The 15,014-nt window shown below is 56.2% G+C and overlaps 8 protein-coding genes across 8 annotated transcripts; 3 read left to right on the forward strand and 5 right to left on the reverse strand.

The window, feature by feature from the left end:
- Positions 1–257: 257 nt before the first annotated feature.
- On the reverse strand, positions 258–1,743 carry B0H18DRAFT_1101447 (uncharacterized protein; the record flags this gene model as incomplete). Its single annotated transcript, XM_048032524.1, has 7 exons — positions 258–887; positions 941–1,034; positions 1,085–1,199; positions 1,254–1,329; positions 1,462–1,576; positions 1,630–1,655; positions 1,687–1,743. The coding sequence occupies 7 exons, from the start codon at positions 1,741–1,743 to the stop codon at positions 576–578; spliced, it is 795 nt and encodes a 264-aa protein (XP_047898498.1). The 3' UTR covers positions 258–575.
- A 929-nt stretch (positions 1,744–2,672) lies between these two features.
- B0H18DRAFT_977532 (actin cortical patch SUR7/pH-response regulator pali) lies at positions 2,673–4,256 on the forward strand. The gene is made up of 6 exons (XM_048044255.1): positions 2,673–2,942; positions 3,016–3,125; positions 3,198–3,361; positions 3,429–3,655; positions 3,845–3,930; positions 3,993–4,256. The coding sequence occupies exons 1-6, from the start codon at positions 2,934–2,936 to the stop codon at positions 4,012–4,014; spliced, it is 618 nt and encodes a 205-aa protein (XP_047898499.1). The 5' UTR covers positions 2,673–2,933; the 3' UTR covers positions 4,015–4,256.
- A 307-nt stretch (positions 4,257–4,563) lies between these two features.
- B0H18DRAFT_977540 (NOL1/NOP2/sun family-domain-containing protein) lies at positions 4,564–7,204 on the reverse strand. The gene is made up of 7 exons (XM_048044256.1): positions 6,810–7,204; positions 6,671–6,751; positions 6,098–6,607; positions 5,944–6,049; positions 5,461–5,886; positions 5,339–5,440; positions 4,564–5,247 (listed from the first exon to the last, which is right to left on the reverse strand). Exons 1-7 carry the CDS (start codon positions 7,160–7,162, stop codon positions 4,741–4,743), a joined length of 2,085 nt encoding a protein of 694 aa, XP_047898500.1. The 5' UTR covers positions 7,163–7,204; the 3' UTR covers positions 4,564–4,740.
- Positions 7,205–7,450: 246 nt separating this feature from the next.
- Positions 7,451–8,274, forward strand: B0H18DRAFT_1114525 (uncharacterized protein; the record flags this gene model as incomplete). The annotated part of the gene is made up of 3 exons (XM_048033130.1): positions 7,451–7,557; positions 7,799–7,997; positions 8,065–8,274. The coding sequence occupies 3 exons, from the start codon at positions 7,451–7,453 to the stop codon at positions 8,272–8,274; spliced, it is 516 nt and encodes a 171-aa protein (XP_047898501.1).
- B0H18DRAFT_977544 (uncharacterized protein) lies at positions 8,260–10,137 on the reverse strand. Its single transcript, XM_048044257.1, has 3 exons — positions 10,077–10,137; positions 8,507–10,025; positions 8,260–8,441 (listed from the first exon to the last, which is right to left on the reverse strand). The coding sequence occupies exon 2, from the start codon at positions 9,641–9,643 to the stop codon at positions 8,699–8,701; it is 945 nt and encodes a 314-aa protein (XP_047898502.1). The 5' UTR covers positions 9,644–10,025; positions 10,077–10,137; the 3' UTR covers positions 8,260–8,441; positions 8,507–8,698.
- On the reverse strand, positions 9,828–10,539 carry B0H18DRAFT_482998 (uncharacterized protein). Its single transcript, XM_048038248.1, has 4 exons — positions 10,334–10,539; positions 10,191–10,277; positions 10,077–10,137; positions 9,828–10,025 (listed from the first exon to the last, which is right to left on the reverse strand). Exons 1-4 carry the CDS (start codon positions 10,377–10,379, stop codon positions 9,920–9,922), a joined length of 300 nt encoding a protein of 99 aa, XP_047898503.1. The 5' UTR covers positions 10,380–10,539; the 3' UTR covers positions 9,828–9,919.
- Positions 10,540–11,091: 552 nt separating this feature from the next.
- Positions 11,092–11,918, forward strand: B0H18DRAFT_977551 (uncharacterized protein; the record flags this gene model as incomplete). The annotated part of the gene is made up of 3 exons (XM_048044258.1): positions 11,092–11,308; positions 11,332–11,569; positions 11,711–11,918. Coding segments are annotated over 3 exons (582 nt in total), but the record flags the coding sequence as incomplete, so codon positions are not given.
- Positions 11,919–13,738, reverse strand: B0H18DRAFT_977555 (uncharacterized protein). Its single transcript, XM_048044259.1, has 8 exons — positions 13,367–13,738; positions 13,227–13,307; positions 13,112–13,172; positions 12,971–13,050; positions 12,864–12,917; positions 12,743–12,812; positions 12,497–12,694; positions 11,919–12,470 (listed from the first exon to the last, which is right to left on the reverse strand). Exons 1-8 carry the CDS (start codon positions 13,404–13,406, stop codon positions 12,029–12,031), a joined length of 1,026 nt encoding a protein of 341 aa, XP_047898505.1. The 5' UTR covers positions 13,407–13,738; the 3' UTR covers positions 11,919–12,028.
- Positions 13,739–15,014: the final 1,276 nt, after the last annotated feature.

Genomic DNA, 15,014 nt, shown 5'->3' on the forward strand with positions numbered 1-15,014 from the left:
AATACACATACTCGCATTGGGCGCGTCGCGTTCTAAATGACTCGACAGTCACATGCATGCGTAGAGTTGGCTCGTAGCTTCCCCAGAGCCTCCTTCGAACGTACCCCTTGCGGCTGGTTCTTGCAATTGGAATGGTTATGGCACAAGATCATCTGAGACCAATCCACCCAGAGTTGGCGATGGCGAGAGCGAATGGACCTGAGCCACGCTTCGACACTGCACGCTCCTTCGCACTCGGCAACCGCACGCATACTGACAGCCATCTCGCAAGAAATCTACATGGCAAAATGCGGACTATATATTCCTATGACTACCCCGTGCAAAGAACGACAGAGACCAGCCACAGGAGCACGCCACCGAGAGAAAGAAAGTGGGTATGAGGATAACACGCTATCCGGGATCGTGATTAGTGAAGTGACAGCGGCCTAGCTGCACAGGTATGAACGAACAGATGGTCGTGAACAGGTAAGCAAACGATGACTAGATCCGCGTCGTACAATAAAACCGACAGAAGAAAGCCAATCCAGGATGAGCGGTGGTGCCAGGGTGCAGATGGGACGTAAATGCAGGAGACATTAAGGACGGAGGGCATCGTGACTGGTCATAACGTTAAGCACGACGTGAAACGATCCGACCCTATGCGGCAGCAGCGACAACGGGAGCGCAGGAGGTGCCTCCGACTTGGGTTCTTCTGTCGCGGCCGGTGCAGGCGCCGCCTCAGCGTCAGCAGGGTTCTCGAGGGGCGCAATGGGCTCTGACTCGGCGAGCACCGGGGGGTTCTCCTCGACCTTGGGAGTAGTGGGCTCCGCCTTGGCCTTCGGCTTGAAGAAGTCACCAACACGAGCTGACAACCGACGAGCAACCTTCGGCGACTTCTTCTCCTCCTTCTGCAACGAGGGCTTGTTGAGAACAGCCACCTCACCGCGAAAGGTGAACGAACCTTTTCCTCCTTGGGGGTCTCGGCGGAAGCCTCGGCAGCAGGCTCCGCAGGAGCAGCCTCTTCGGCGGGAGCCTCAGCAGCAGGAGCAGTCTCGCTGGATATCGGGTCAGAGAGATCGTCAACGGATAAGTGCTCGTAACTTACGTCTCCTTCACGGGCTCAGCAGCGGGCTCAGCGGGTGTCTCCTCAGCCGCGGGGGCCTCGGCAGCGGCCTCAGCGGGCGTGTCCTCCTTCGGCGCCTCCGCAGTGGCAGCAGCGCCTGCACACACGACGATAAGACCGATGCAATGAATACGTGGTACGGTGATTTCACATACCTCCTCTTTCTTCTCAGCTTTCTTAGCCTTCTCCTTAGGCTTCTTCTCAGTCTTCTCTTTCTTCTCGTGACCCTTAAAGGAGCGAGGAGCTTGGCGAGCAAGCCTGGGCTCTTGGGCCGGTCCTCCTTCTTCTCCTCCTTCGCAGCCTCAGCCTACAGAGTCGTGTCAAAACAGATACCGTGACGATGCGACGAATGCACATACGGGCTTGGCCTCCTCAGTGGCAGGAGCGTCTGCAGCCGGCTCAGCAGCGGCGCTCGGCGGCGGGGGCCTCAGCGGGCGCAGCCTCCTCGGCCTTGGGCTCCTCCGTAGCGGCCTCCTAGATCACACGACAATCAGCCAGGATACGTCATCACAGCACATGACACTCACGGTGCGGGGACGACCTCGGGAGCAGCCTCCACAGCGGGAGCAGCCTCAGCGGCGGACCTCAGCGGGCTTCACCTCCTCGACGGGGGCGGGGGCGGGGGCAGCGGCGTCAGACATTACGAAGGGTGGTGTGGACGAGCTGAAGAAACGAGTCAGACGCGTCGTTTTGGGCGGAAACAATTAAAAAACGCGAAAAAATGGGCGAACGCGTCGCGAAGTGCAAGGGAATGTACGAGAAGGTGAAACAGGCGACTTACATTAGTGGTATAGAGAAGAGAGGGGCTGGTATGGCCTGACGAACGCAGGAAGAACAGAGAGCGAGAGAGAAAGAGATAGGGAGGCGAGCAAACAGAGCGCCTTCTTATCCCTTATGCAACCTGTACAAACAAAGCTAAACTTCTTTTGGACATTTCGCGGTAAGCAACCCTAATCAGGCGACGCGCCCGCTTCTGCTGAAACACCGCCTGACTCACATCCCTCCCGCGTGCTGCTCTCTTCCTCCTGCCGCGGCCATAAATACGACGCTCATAGCTGCTCGACATGGGCCTCTGCGTGGTGCCCAGAGGGCTGCTCATCCGGGTGGTTCAGACTTTGCGATTCGATTACAGTTGGACCGTGGGAAATCGGGACGGTTCACAAGGAGACAGCGACAAATAGATCGAAGGCGCACCGAAAGAACTGCCTGCAATTAGCCGTCTGATCGCCTGTCGCAAATCCACGCCGCGCTGTCCCCGCCACAGCGCTTTCCACTGCTGCTCAAGACAAAGGGTGCGCCCGCCCATCCATTCGCGCCGCTGCTGAGGGCGACGGTGCGGAGCGGGCGACGGTGGCTCGCGCGAGCACTGGTCTCGCGAGCAGGCGACGCGACTGGGCCTTGGCATCCAGGCGTGATCCATTCTCGCTTGTATGACGCTTCTTTTCTGTTCCGGGCAACCGCCCTTCCAGACCGTTTCACTTTCCAGCTCCGCCCCGCCTTTCCCACGCATGCTATAAGCGTCTTGTCTCGAAAACATAAGTCGCGTACATATGCCGCCAGCCACAGTGCCGCTCCCACCATCGGTACCTCCGCTCTGCCCCGCCTTGTCTTCGCCGTCTGCGACGCTACAGAATGCCCAGTGCTGCTGGAAGCGTGTTGTGGCTACGCAGTGCCCCTGGAACGCTGTCATGGCGCGTTCGCTGCTCCACGCCCTGGCCGCCGACTGTCTTGTATAAGAGAGGGCCCTTGTTCGGCTGCCCCACGATCCCTACGTCTCTTGCTGTCGACCGCCGTTTGCCCTGGCGACGCTTCCTGTCCTGACTGAACCATCATGCTCGCGGTCATTGCCCGTTCTTCTTTCTTGCGGCGTTCGTGCTCTTGCTCCTGGTCTCCCTCTCCGTCCGATAATCAAGGCTATATTCCTCTTCCATCTTGTCGGACAAGAGACGTCCTCGTCATATACGGCAGCGGGAAGTGCGTGGTTCGGCGTATGGGGCTATTGCATCTCGCCAGTCGATGTCTCGTGAGCGGACGAGTGCTTGCGCTATGCTATATCTATCGCTGACGAGCTCCTCCCGCGGCCCCTATGACCCAGGGTTCTGGGCACCAACGTTGACACCGCGGCGTCGTGTTCCAAGGCCCAGCTTGGGTATGACCTCAACCAGAACATTCTGACGGAGATCGGTGCGAGTGCTCTACATCTGAACACCAACACAATCAACAAAGCTACCAGCGCCGTGCTCGTTCTGCACCCTATTGGTATGTGTTCTGCACGGACCCTTGTGGACTGAACAGCGCAGTATCTTATCGGCTCGGACCATCACAGCTACGGGCTTCGCGTTCCTTGCCCTGGTCTCGTCGCTCTTCATGGTCCATCGGCGGCCCGGCAGCGGCCTCTCCCGCGGCGCATCAGTCCTTGCACTCATCTCGGGCATTCTAGCCGCGCTGCTCGCAACTGTGGTCTTCCTCATCGATGTCATCTTCGTCGCGGTAGTCCGCCACCGCGTGCGCAGCGAGTCTGGCGGGGCGTTTAGCCTGACCTGGGGAAATGCCGTGAGTCTTGTGTGCCATGACGCATTGCATTTCAATTATCGTCGATGATCCCCTACTGACTGGTCTTATCCATTGCTGTTGATGCCATGTCTCCGTCTATAATGCGCGATGTATCAAACCTATGATGACTGCGCCATCGCGTTGTGTAAACCGTTCTTTGCGCTCCTCCTGCTCGGTGGCGTGCTCCAGGTGTGGATGGCGCTCGGCGCGACAATTGCTCTCTGGATAGCTCTCGTCGGTGTCTCTGCAGACGTCTGTTGTGGGCGGAGATATAGGTACGGCAATTCCCTGGCAGGTTCTCCAGCGCTCCTCTCCGCTGACACTTGTTCTGTTCTAGGACGAAAACTGCCGCGTACTAAGTGTGACGCTCCATACATGAGCCGCCGGTAGCGTCTGTGAGACAATGTTCTATCCTCTGCCATATGACCTACCTCCACATGGAACTTGTATTAGACAGGACGGCTCCGACTGACTGCCCTTTACGCCATCGCTTATCTGCGGACACTTTCTTGATGTTCTTACTACACTCCCACCATGTATTTGTATCACATACCGATTAGCGTACTCCCCGGACGTATACGAAACGGCTTCAACACTTCAAGTGCAATGCATTCGCCGAAAAGTGACAATTCTTGCGTGCGATCAGCACGAGTGAGCGTATCATACTCGGCGCGCGATTGCCATACGGGCCTCGTATGAGCTATGTACGAGACAACGGAGTGTTTCATCATCGCTTCGGCCTGTGGCGAGCTCAGTCCGATGACGGCCACATGTGGCCTCATCGGGGCCGGTGAACGTCGGCGGAGCGGATGCCCGCGTGCGGTGGGACTCAGATTCAGACTGGTCTCGGCGACATTGACAGCGCCGGATGCGTTCACACCGTATCATGGTGAACGCCATCATGGCTACACCGCGCACCCTCTGCAATGTATAGAGATCACCAACAGATCATTTACCAAATACTACTGTGAAAGGAAGTACCGAAAGCAGGAAAATAGTACAGGTAGACTATGCGGCAGCTGGCACGGCAATAGGTCTCGGTTCCGCCGGCTTGCTTCTCGGGGGCGGGCGCAGGCCCTTCGCCTTTATCCGCTTCCGTTTGGCCTCTGTAAGATGGTGGGAAGATGCAACCACACGTCAAGACAGGAAGCACGTCTATAAATGAAGAGAGGCTGACCTTCGAGGTACGGCTTGTCCTCATCGCTATCGAACTTCGTCTCCTCCGCATCCACATCCATGGCGGCTTCTCCCTTAGCCACGGGCCTATCCTCGTCCGCGCGTGTCTTCACCTTCAAGCGCCTCTCGACCTTGAACTTCGCCACGAAGAACCCATCCATGTTGTGCACGTGCGGGTAGAACCGCCGCGTCAGGCTGATCTTCTCGTTGAAGTTCTTCCCGCGGAAGCTCGTGAATCCTGGCCGGCCGAACTCAAGCCCGGTGTCGACGAGCTTGACGTTCGGCCGTTTGCGCAGCGCGTAATCCACGACGGCCTCGTTCTCGTCCACAGTCACGGAGCACGTCGAGTAGACGAGATAACCGCCGGTCTTCGAGTCGGGCGTTACGCTGTCGATGGCGCAGAGGATGAGCTGCTTCTGCAAGTGGGAAAGCAGTGCGAAGTCCGCTCGGACTGTGGAACAGCTCGTCAGACACCGCAGTACGGCCAGGGAAAGTGGATCAGCGTACCTTGTTCGTCTTGACGCTGGCGTCCTTGCTTATAACACCGGTACCGCTGCACGGCGCGTCCAAAAGCACCCGATCAAAGCCGCCCATGACCTTCGGGAACTCCTGCCGTCATACGAACACACGACGACGTTCTTGCATCCCAAGCGGTGAATGTTGGCCGTGAGACTCTTCGTACGAGCTTTGTTGGCATCGTTCGCGAAGACCACGCCCGTGTTCGCCATTAACGCTGCCATGTGCGTCGTCTTACCGCCGGGCGCAGATGCCATATCCAGCACCCGCTCATCGGGCTGCGGCGATAGGGCGATGACGGGAAGGAATGACGACGCCGCTTGCAGCATGTAGTGGCCCGCAAGGTACTCCGGCGTCGCACCGATAGGGACGCTACTCTCGAAGACTTGCAAGCCGACGTTCGTCCACTTGCCGATAGGCTCAAGATTCACTCCTCGGTTGACGAGCGCTTGTGCGAGATCTCGCCGCCGAGTGCGCAAGGTGTTGGTCCGTATGGTGACTGGTCGGGGAACTTCGTTGGCTTCGAAGAATTCGATGGCCTAGAGAGACTAGTCAATATTCCGTGCCAGATCCCCGATACGAACCGAAAAACATGCCTCCGCCACGGGGAATAGCTGGAAGAGTTTCTCCGCAAGAAAGTCGTTGTAGCCGTAGTAGCTTGCGATGTCGGAGATTAGTTGTTGGACGTATTCAGAGCGAGACCTACATGATCACGAAAGTTGGCTTCGAGGGTTGACCATGAGCGCATACGACTCACCGTTCTGAGCGGTGCGCTTCTTGAAATTGCCCAGTACACGCACGCATTCACGCATACGCCTCTGAACGGTATGCACGTCAGGACCTCCACTCTTCTTCTCTTCTTCTCTTTCCTCCGCTGTTGGCAAGTGGAACGCCTCAGCTTCCCCGCCCTCGCCATCCATCTCTTCATCCTCTTCCTCCTCCGCATCCGCGAAGTCATCATCATCCTCACCAGCCTGTACTGCGTTTTGCATTTCTTCGAGATCGAGCTGAGCTTCGCGTGCTGCCCGCACATCCAAAGCTTTTGAACGAGCCTCCATGTTAGCCATGGTGATTGGCTCGTCGTCGTCGCCATCTTCGTCGTCTTCGTCAGAGGATTCGTCTGAGGCAGTGGGGATGATTTTGGTGGGCCGTTCGTGCTGTTTAGACTTCTTGCCCTTTATTTTTGGCGGTGCAAGGTCTAGTTCCTCGTCGTCCGAGCCTAGGTCAAGTTCTTGTGCTGGGCCTTGCAGCAGGTCGTCACTTGATTGATAAATATGAGTATAACCCTGGGGACTGGACCTGCCACATAGTATTGACACTCACTCGTCACCATCCTCGCCTATATCCAAGTCGTCTAGATCACCGACGAAGGCTCCTTCATCATCGCTCTCATGGAAGAGCGACCTTACAGACACACAATGTAAGCCTTCGAAAGCGATTCACTTGCACCACATGAACATACTTTGTCTGAACCTTGACATTATCATCGCCTGGTATCCCCTCCCATCCCTCGCTGCTCCCTGCCTCGTCCTCATCCTCCTCTTTCCGTCTCTTTGGCTTCGGCTTATTCGTGGGCTTCTTCGCTTTGACTGCGAGCCCATCTTTTGCTCTTGCCTTTCCACTCGGGGCCCCCTTATGGCTTTCGTCATTTTCGCGAGCCTTTTTCGCCGGACGTTTGCTGAGGCTTTCCTTCGCATCGTGTTCTGCATCGGCTTTGCGTTTGCCTAGCTTCTTCGCCGACGGGCGGGGAGCACCGTCTTGTGTTGGCGCCATAGGCTCTGGCGCACCCTGCTTGTTCTTTGCGCGACGACCCATGCCTGTGTGTAACGAGGAAGAGAGGATTTCAGCGGTAGCTTGAGGTCTGCTCGCAGTGGTGATCGAGGTTTTCCCAGAAAGGCAGTCGAAAATTGGGACCGCGTGACAATGTTCGCGTGACTGGGAGTGACAAGCACGATCAGCTGACGTGATGTCATGCATGAACGTGAACGTCGATCGCGCGCTGCATTTGGCTCAGGGCCCGCCAGCGGTTACTCGAAGAACGTGCAACGCGGCCGAGCAGCGAACAACCTGTGCTCGTACCACCATCTCCTGCAGCCCGTCGCCATGCAGTCTTCTTGCCTCGTCGGACTCTCTCGAAACATCGCCCAACTAGGCCTCGGCGGCTTCAGACATACTCTTGCTCGCGATGTCAGCAAATTGAGTGGACCTAGGTCTGCGTTCTCCCACTCCGCGTGGCGAAGCAATGCATTTCCTGGGAGCCGGGGTCCTTTCGTAGCGACAAAATCATCAGTCGCCCCGGCTAGAGGCACCCTGCCATTCTGGCTCAAGGCGGGGGTGTTACTGGTGTGGGCTTGGGTCTCTCGATCTTTACGGCGCCAACAGTTTTCTGCGAACGTAGGTACTTCAGACCAATTGGTGTGGTTATAAGGCTAATGATTGAACATCTGTCAGCCATCCCAGGGTCTCTCCAAACCCGCTGTCCAAGCCGAGTCAAGCATCGCCAGGCTTCCAGTCTCCGGATGCGCCTCCGCCGCCACAGTCCAGCGTCAGCTACTACGAGCTCACGTTCGGGACGGTCGCAGGTATATGCACGGGAGTCTTCGTCAAGAAAGGTGCCAAGGCTGTAGCATTCATGCTGGGCGGCGTCTTCGTCTTGCTCCAGGCAAGTTACCTACTCGGACACGAAATGAGATCCTAACTCCACCCTGCACTGACAGTACCTGGGATCTCTCAGCCTGTTGCGCGTCGACTGGCCGCACATGGCATCTCGCTTCGAGAACCTGTTCTATACGACGGATGCAGCCGGGCGGAAGAGAGCACCTAACGCCGGCTCGCTCTTCAGGTGGATCACGGACTTCCTGACCGCCGACTTCCAACAGAGGGCGTCTTTCGTTGCGGGCTTCGTGCTGGGCATCAGGATTGGTTAAACAATGACATCAAGGAACGGGGATTGTACATTCGAGTTACAATAGACAACTCTGCAACAGCTCCTGGTCGAATACGAGCATGGACGGGTACGGGATCAATAGACCTGTCCGAAGAATGAATCAGAGACTGCGCTCTGTATTCCAAGGATCGGATTAGCATCTGCCAACTACAGTAAAACAAGGCAAGAAGATCAGCCAATGTCCCTGCAAGTGGATCGACTACTTGACTGACGTGGGACAGAGCCTGCCGTATGTCAAACAAGAAATTCCGTGACCCTTGATGAAGATGAGAAATGACCATTCGGGATAACTGATACGTCTCCTGGACCTGGGCACATCTGACATCTCGACGTGCGAGTGGTTGCCAGAGGACTGCCTCTGCGAGACAAGCAAACCCAGAGGATGGCGAAGAGAACCTGCAGGCTTATACCGTGGGACTACGAGCGACCTTGACTTCTGGACTGAAAGGGTTGGGAAGCTGGAGTTTCTGCGTCGGTTGACGACTCAGGCCCATTGACCGACGGGCCAGTAACTTGTCTTTCTCGTCCTGTTCACCAGCTGCAGCGCCGTCCACCTCCTTGGGATCCATGAAGCACAAGCTCGGCTCCACGGGATGGAACGAGTCCGGCGTTGCCGTGTCTACGCGCGAAGGGCCGTTTGTCGACGGGGAGTAGACCGTGGGCACCCTTGGGAAGTTGAACACACGAGCGCTGGAAGGCGTGCCCGGACGCAGCTGGGGTGGGAGGTCAACCGGCACTGCGCTCCTCGATCCTTGAGACAGGGTGGACGCGTCTGAAGATGATCGCTTCAGGACCACCGCCTGGGGAGGGCGCGGGAAGCCACCAATGGTCGCGCTCGAAATCTGGCTGTACGCGCTGGCTGAAGAGTCGGTGGTGCCGACCGAGTTGACTGAGCCGTTGCGGGCGAGGGGGTCGACCGCGTAGCGGTTCAACCGCAGTGAGCGCATGCGGCGTGTCGGGGTCCAGGCTCCATGAAATGTCACCGGGTCTGCGGAGCTGTAGGATGGTGCTGGACTCGCGCGGCCCGAATCCTCGCCGACGAATCTAGCAACGGAAGATGCGCCGTACGGCAAAGTCGGGAGGTTATCCACCGTACCGGTCCGCGAGAGCGTGACTGGTGTCGCCGTGCGGGCGTACTGTGATGGGCCACGTACAGGTGTCGAACCAAGGGTCATGAGCATGGCTGGTGCGACCGACACACGCTCCACTTTGTGCACCTCGAGATCGGGACTGAGCACGGACACAGCGCTCTTCAAATCGATCTCGTGGAACTGCCCCTCTATGTCGTTCATGAGCCTCTCCTTGGGTATCATAGGTTCCTCTGGTTGTGGCTGCGGGATACGCGACATCACGCAGAGAGTGATCGCGTGCAGGAGGACTGTGTACAGTCAACGGACGCGCCAATGCGCAATGCTTGCCCACTCACAAACTACGGCCATCATCCACTCCACGAATAACGAGAGGCGATACGTGCCCGTGCATGTCTGTTGAGACTCTGACAAAGGTATGTTCAGCGACCTGTCATCTATCCGATGATAGCGTGGCACTGTACGCACTGAAGAGAGAACAATCGAACGTATGCCCCAAAGTTGTCAAGGACACAGCAATCCCTGACACCACATCAGCTATGTCGTACATGTATGACAAGATCTGGAAAGCTCACCGCAATGGACAGCAAATAAGAAAACTGTTCGCGCAAAATCGAGCCAAATTTGGAACACTACTACGATCCTGTGCTACCTTCAGGGACATCCGGAGCGTTTGATTGGTATACGAACTCACATAAGATATAGTAGTACGGAGAACACGGTGTTCATGCATATCATCAGCAGAACGATCACGCCTACGCCATCTATGATTAGCAAGACCATCAGCATAGCCAGCAGGGTCACTCACGTTGCGCCTCAACCGCATGCTTCCACTCCCGAGCAAGATAGACTGAGAGAAGAATCGCCCAAAGCAAACTGATGATAGAGATTACACCTGGACAAGATTGTCAGCATCAAAATCATACTTGGCAGCGGAAGGCAAGGACTGACCGAAAACAGCTCTCCGGGCTGTGCGGAAGACAGACCACCAAGACATAGCGGCAAAAAGCTTCAAGCTAATTATACACCGGATAGAAGTAAAGAACGAAAGGCCACCAGGGAGAAAGCAAAGAAAGAAAACCAGGGGCCGACTCAGTCTGAGCCCAGAAAATGAAGGTCCAGGAGGAAAGGCCTGGGGGGACGGCTGAGGAGGCACAGTATTTCAGGACAATTTAAGCGGATCAAATGGCATCACGGCGTCTGCGAACTGTCAGAACCATCTCATCAGTGGATGGGCCACTGCGCACTGCCTCGGTGAGACGTCGACACAAGTCTCCCTGATCGCTGTGGGGCCGCTTCAGAGGACGGAGCGTCTGCGCGCAGAAGCGACATAGCAATGGCATTCCAATGGCACTGTGTTTCCTGAGACCGTTGGAGACAGGGTGTCGGCCGGCGAGTCGAGTGCCCCAGTGTTGTAGACGAAACAGACAACGTGTGAGACGCGACGCGACGCGCCACGGTCAGTCACAGAGTCGCGTGCAGTCACAGCTGTCACTCCGGAGCCTGCGCGCCTGTGGCAACGACTGACGTCGACGACAAGTCGAGGACAGCCAGACGCACCTCGGAGTTGGCCCTGTCCTATCTATCTATCTCCTCGGCCACCGCCCGCTGTATATCCTGTCTGTGCGTGTTCGAAACCACGACAATATGTCCGAACAAGAGCCACTCCTGCCGACCAGCAGCTCTGACACCCCGACGTCGACCAAGGCAGTACCGGGAAGGCTGTCAAAGAGACTTCCTGGAGAGAGTGGACGGCGGAGCTACTGGAGTCGCCCAGACTACACAAACAGTCATCACACTGGCTCGTACCCCATTTATTGCCCTCGTCGTTCTCCGTCCAACTTCCGCACGCTCTGGTCAAACAGGTCTTGATTGACTCTGCCTGCGTCTTGGCCGACCTTGGCTACACCTTCTTGAAGGAGAGCTGTGTCCCCGAAGAGACCAGCCAGTATGGCTCGCCGTGCTCTCCCACATCTCGCTCGCCATCACCACGTTCTTCCTCGTCGAAATCCCTCTCACGATATGGGCGCAAGGCTGGACGTTCTACAAGCCCGGCGGACAGGCACCGCATTCGTCGTTACACTTCTTTGATGCTGTCGTATGTCACGACGTTGTCCTCGAGGTCGTTCTCCGAGGACGCGAGAGGGAGCTCGCCGGCCTGCTCATCATCTCCGACTGTGGCGTTTGGTGAAGCTAGTCCAAGGTGTGCACTTTCAATTGTGGCGTCGGTTCTTTGGGCCTGACTCTCCCCAGGTATCGCCGTCAGTGCAGGCGAGCTCGAGGAGGATAATATGCGCCAACTGGAGGAGACCAGAAGAGAGCTGGAAGGATGATTGTCGCATTAGCTGATACCCGAGAGGAGAACCACAAGTTACGATTACACATTGAAGAGTGGAGACCAAGGCCACTAGCAATGTCGCAGGACGAGGCCTCAGATCGATTTACACAATATTAAAAAGGCGTCGTTTGAATATACAGATATCTAGGATGTACAGAGTACTAGCTGGTGGCTACAAAGGATGGGATCTATGATACATGCTCGTCAATGACGCCAAATAAGCAAGGTCCCAAGTGATGTCCAGTCGTGGTATGGGTATGTTCGTGTTCATGCACAGCATTGACGTTGGTGGACATGTTCAGTCGCGTCTAGCGCGATTCACTATCCGCCCTGACCCACTCGGAACGGTGGCAAGGTTTGATGGGCATGTCCGGGTCCTGCACGTCCTCCGGGAAGATCCCATATGACATGGGGCGACTGGGCGACGGCGTGATGACAGGCAAGCTCATCTGGCTCGGGATTGCAGCTCGACCTCGCCGGACCGCAGCCTTCCCAGAGGCGACGGTCTTTGGCGGGAGCACGGGTGGCGCGTAGGTCGAAACCGTGGTGCAGCTCCAGTGTGAAAGCAGACGTGGGGTGCTCTTCTGGGACTTCTTCGGTGAGAGGAAGGGAGGGTCCACGCCGCGTCGGGGTTTCACGTCCTTCGCCCACGTTGGTCGGAAGCTCTCCACGCTCTTGCTGAACGGCGCAGAGATGGAGATGGCTTTGGAGAGGGCCGGATGATGCCCGTCGGCTTCCAGATCGATTGCGCTTTGGAGGATGCCGTGGAAAGTGACTCGTTGTCCTTGAACGCAGGGCTTTCAAAGTCCTGGCGTTCAGGGTCCTTCGGATAGAACCATTGCTTGCCAGAGCTAGGAGGCGGCGATTGGGAAGCGGCGAACCACGGGACGGAAGTGATCGCAGCACCCCATACGTCCGGGTGAGTGTTGGAGTGCATTGTCGTAATCCGATCAGGCCAAACAGGTACAGCAGAACTACGGCGAATATGAACATATGATGAGGTTGGTACCAGGGTGAGGGACGTACGAAGGAAGCTGGTCACCCAAGTGACGACAACCAGCAGAGTCGACGAAGCGCACGCGCTCATAGCATCTATTCAGACAATCAGCTTTGAAGGTTGAGAAGACAGAAGCAGGTACCCACCCTCGGCTCGGCAAGCGAGAATAGGCCCATTGACGGTGATGACAATGGCGGCAGCTGCGTATACTGTATTGATAAGTGGGCTTCTTTGTGGGGTGAATGCTACGCACAGAGTTCCAAGATAGCAAAAGCTGCTATCCACACGCACTCGAGAATGATCTTCGGGACCAGAACGCCGGGAAGATTAGCTCTGCGAGGGCCCTGATCATAGTTTATGAGCAAGCATAGCGCATACAGGCGCAGAAACTCACAAGAGCAAGTATATTATAGTCAAGATAGTATTGAATAGCACAAAGACAGGCGCGCCGCCCTCTAATCATGACAGGGAGTGAGTGAATGGACGATTGTGTCACAAGGCAGACGTACCATTGAGAGAGGCCCTCTTTGCCGCTGCAATATTCCATGACGCGAACCCAAGCGCGAGGATGTTCAGGTAAAGTAGGAAGACTGTTTGTACCGGTTAGTATTGGTCTCTACGCCAGGCAATTAGCAATGCGAAGGCTCACAGAAAAGAACGAATCGCAAGAGAACGAACGGATTCCGCATCCTTGTGTGGCGCAATAACGGATGGGTCGAGAGTAAGGATACAGCAGGCAATGCAGAGCGTCCAGTATATATGAGAGCACGTATCAAAGCGTATCGCAGCGAGCTCTACGAGGGTCGTCGTCCAGAAGCCGGCGTACAAATGTCAAACGGAAATGAGCCTGCCAAGTGGTAGTGCGTAGAGCACGAGCAAGGGGGGACAAAGTAGACGGTTCTAGGAGCGAGGTCGAGATTCTATAGTGAGCCGGGACCGGCAAGGCCACAAAGCGACTCGGACGGGCCAAAGCATGGTTATATGGGCAGGAGGCGTGTCCAAAGCGAGAACAATGGCGGCCAGGAAAACAATAGATGAGCGCGTACGCGCCCCCATTGAGGTAACAACGGCGTCTCGAGGTCGGCTGCTTCGGGACCACTTCTTCTCGCTCGGACCACAGCTTTCTTATTGTCCCCTCCTTGAACAACTTGACCTTCACGTCTTCAGACGTCAGCATCGTCGAGATGAAACGGCTGGTGCTAGGCAATATCGCACCTCATTGCTGGAATCTTTTTGAGTCGAACTGACGTGCAACGTCAGCCCGAACGTACGCATTACGTAGAAATTCTGCTGGTGAGTACTGTTGGCTCCCCGTCGGTTACTGTCAAGTATCTGAGTATAATATGGTGTGTACATAGTTTATGCACAGTCACAATATGTCACTGACAGTGTCCGACGCGCTGCCCCATTCCGACTTGCGAAGGCGACTCACAGCCGCAGCTTGTCCACTCGGTGTCTGCCAGCCTGATTCAAGGCCAATCCCGATGATCAACGAGCCGGGTGCAATGGTCGCCGCGATGCACCGCTCGACGCCACTAGTGACGACTACTAATGCAATTCATTGATGGTTGGGCATGACTGCAATTATGTTTAGGCTTGGTACCCCTGGACCGGTGCGACTTAGCCGTGCAGATGGCAGTAGCGGGGTGGTAATGGGCGCGACACTGTACACATCGCAGGTATGCCTCTAATCATTTTTCCACTTGTCTGAGCCGGCCGAGGGTGCAGATGATGATAGGTATGCTCGCAGGTGTGCATGGCATCGCACGATCGCAGAACAATGCTTGAACGTTCGTGCGCGTTGATGTGTGCAGCCCTCAAGCCTCGTTCATCGCAGGCTTAGACCTTCCAAGCTCTGCTCGTGTTCCTTGCGACGTTTGATCACAGCGATCCCATGTTATGTTCGCGAAACTGTTGCCAAAGTTGCCATGCCTTTACGGCAGTAGGCACGTCGTTACTATTTCCGTGCTGGTAGACTGAAGCTAGTCAACTATAACAGCTACGTCCACAGCGTGCGTGAACTGGCAACATACGCTTCCTCGGACCCCTGTGTTGGTACTCATCCAGTGCTCAGATCTCAGAACTCAGCCTTTTCTCCTCCCCCAATGACCGTTTTTGGACCATCGCTTTAGCACAAGCACCACGTGACCGCGTCCCGTAGCGGTTTCTTGGCGTCTGTCAAATTCAAGGGCGGGGGTGCAAGGCAGTTTGAGTGCGGCAGATGGCCTATGTATGCGATCCATCAGACGGTCAAGAGCAATTAATACGTGCGTTCCAGGCGTAATCGGGGCTTCACT

This window comes from Fomitopsis serialis, assembly GCF_022376445.1.
Source record: "Fomitopsis serialis strain Sig1Antser10 chromosome Unknown B0H18scaffold_5, whole genome shotgun sequence".
Classification (NCBI taxonomy): Eukaryota; Fungi; Basidiomycota; class Agaricomycetes; order Polyporales; family Fomitopsidaceae; genus Fomitopsis; species Fomitopsis serialis.

Bases quoted from the DNA above. Each gene is read 5' to 3' on its own strand.
- B0H18DRAFT_977532 (XM_048044255.1), top strand. The intron at 3,126-3,197 runs GTGAGCGGACGA...CCTATGACCCAG, and splicing joins ATCTCGCCAGTCGATGTCTC to GGTTCTGGGCACCAACGTTG. The intron at 3,656-3,844 runs GTGAGTCTTGTG...GGCGTGCTCCAG, and splicing joins GCCTGACCTGGGGAAATGCC to GTGTGGATGGCGCTCGGCGC.
- B0H18DRAFT_977540 (XM_048044256.1), bottom strand. From the start codon at position 7,162: ATGGGTCGTCGCGCAAAGAACAAGCAGGGTGCGCCAGAGCCTATGGCG. The intron at 6,608-6,670 runs GTGAGTGTCAAT...TTATCAATCAAG, and splicing joins ATAGGCGAGGATGGTGACGA to TGACGACCTGCTGCAAGGCC. The intron at 5,248-5,338 runs GTACGCTGATCC...TCCCACTTGCAG, and splicing joins CCAGCGTCAAGACGAACAAG to AAGCAGCTCATCCTCTGCGC.
- B0H18DRAFT_977544 (XM_048044257.1), bottom strand. From the start codon at position 9,643: ATGTCGCGTATCCCGCAGCCACAACCAGAGGAACCTATGATACCCAAG.
- B0H18DRAFT_482998 (XM_048038248.1), bottom strand. From the start codon at position 10,379: ATGTCTTGGTGGTCTGTCTTCCGCACAGCCCGGAGAGCTGTTTTCG. The intron at 10,138-10,190 runs GTGAGTGACCCT...TAGATGGCGTAG, and splicing joins GCATGCGGTTGAGGCGCAAC to GCGTGATCGTTCTGCTGATG. The intron at 10,026-10,076 runs GTGAGTTCGTAT...AAGGTAGCACAG, and splicing joins TCCGTACTACTATATCTTAT to GATCGTAGTAGTGTTCCAAA.
- B0H18DRAFT_977555 (XM_048044259.1), bottom strand. From the start codon at position 13,406: ATGCGGAATCCGTTCGTTCTCTTGCGATTCGTTCTTTTCT. The intron at 12,918-12,970 runs GTGCGTAGCATT...CAGTATACGCAG, and splicing joins TTTTGCTATCTTGGAACTCT to CTGCCGCCATTGTCATCACC. The intron at 12,695-12,742 runs GTCCCTCACCCT...TATTCGCCGTAG, and splicing joins GTGACCAGCTTCCTTCGTAC to TTCTGCTGTACCTGTTTGGC.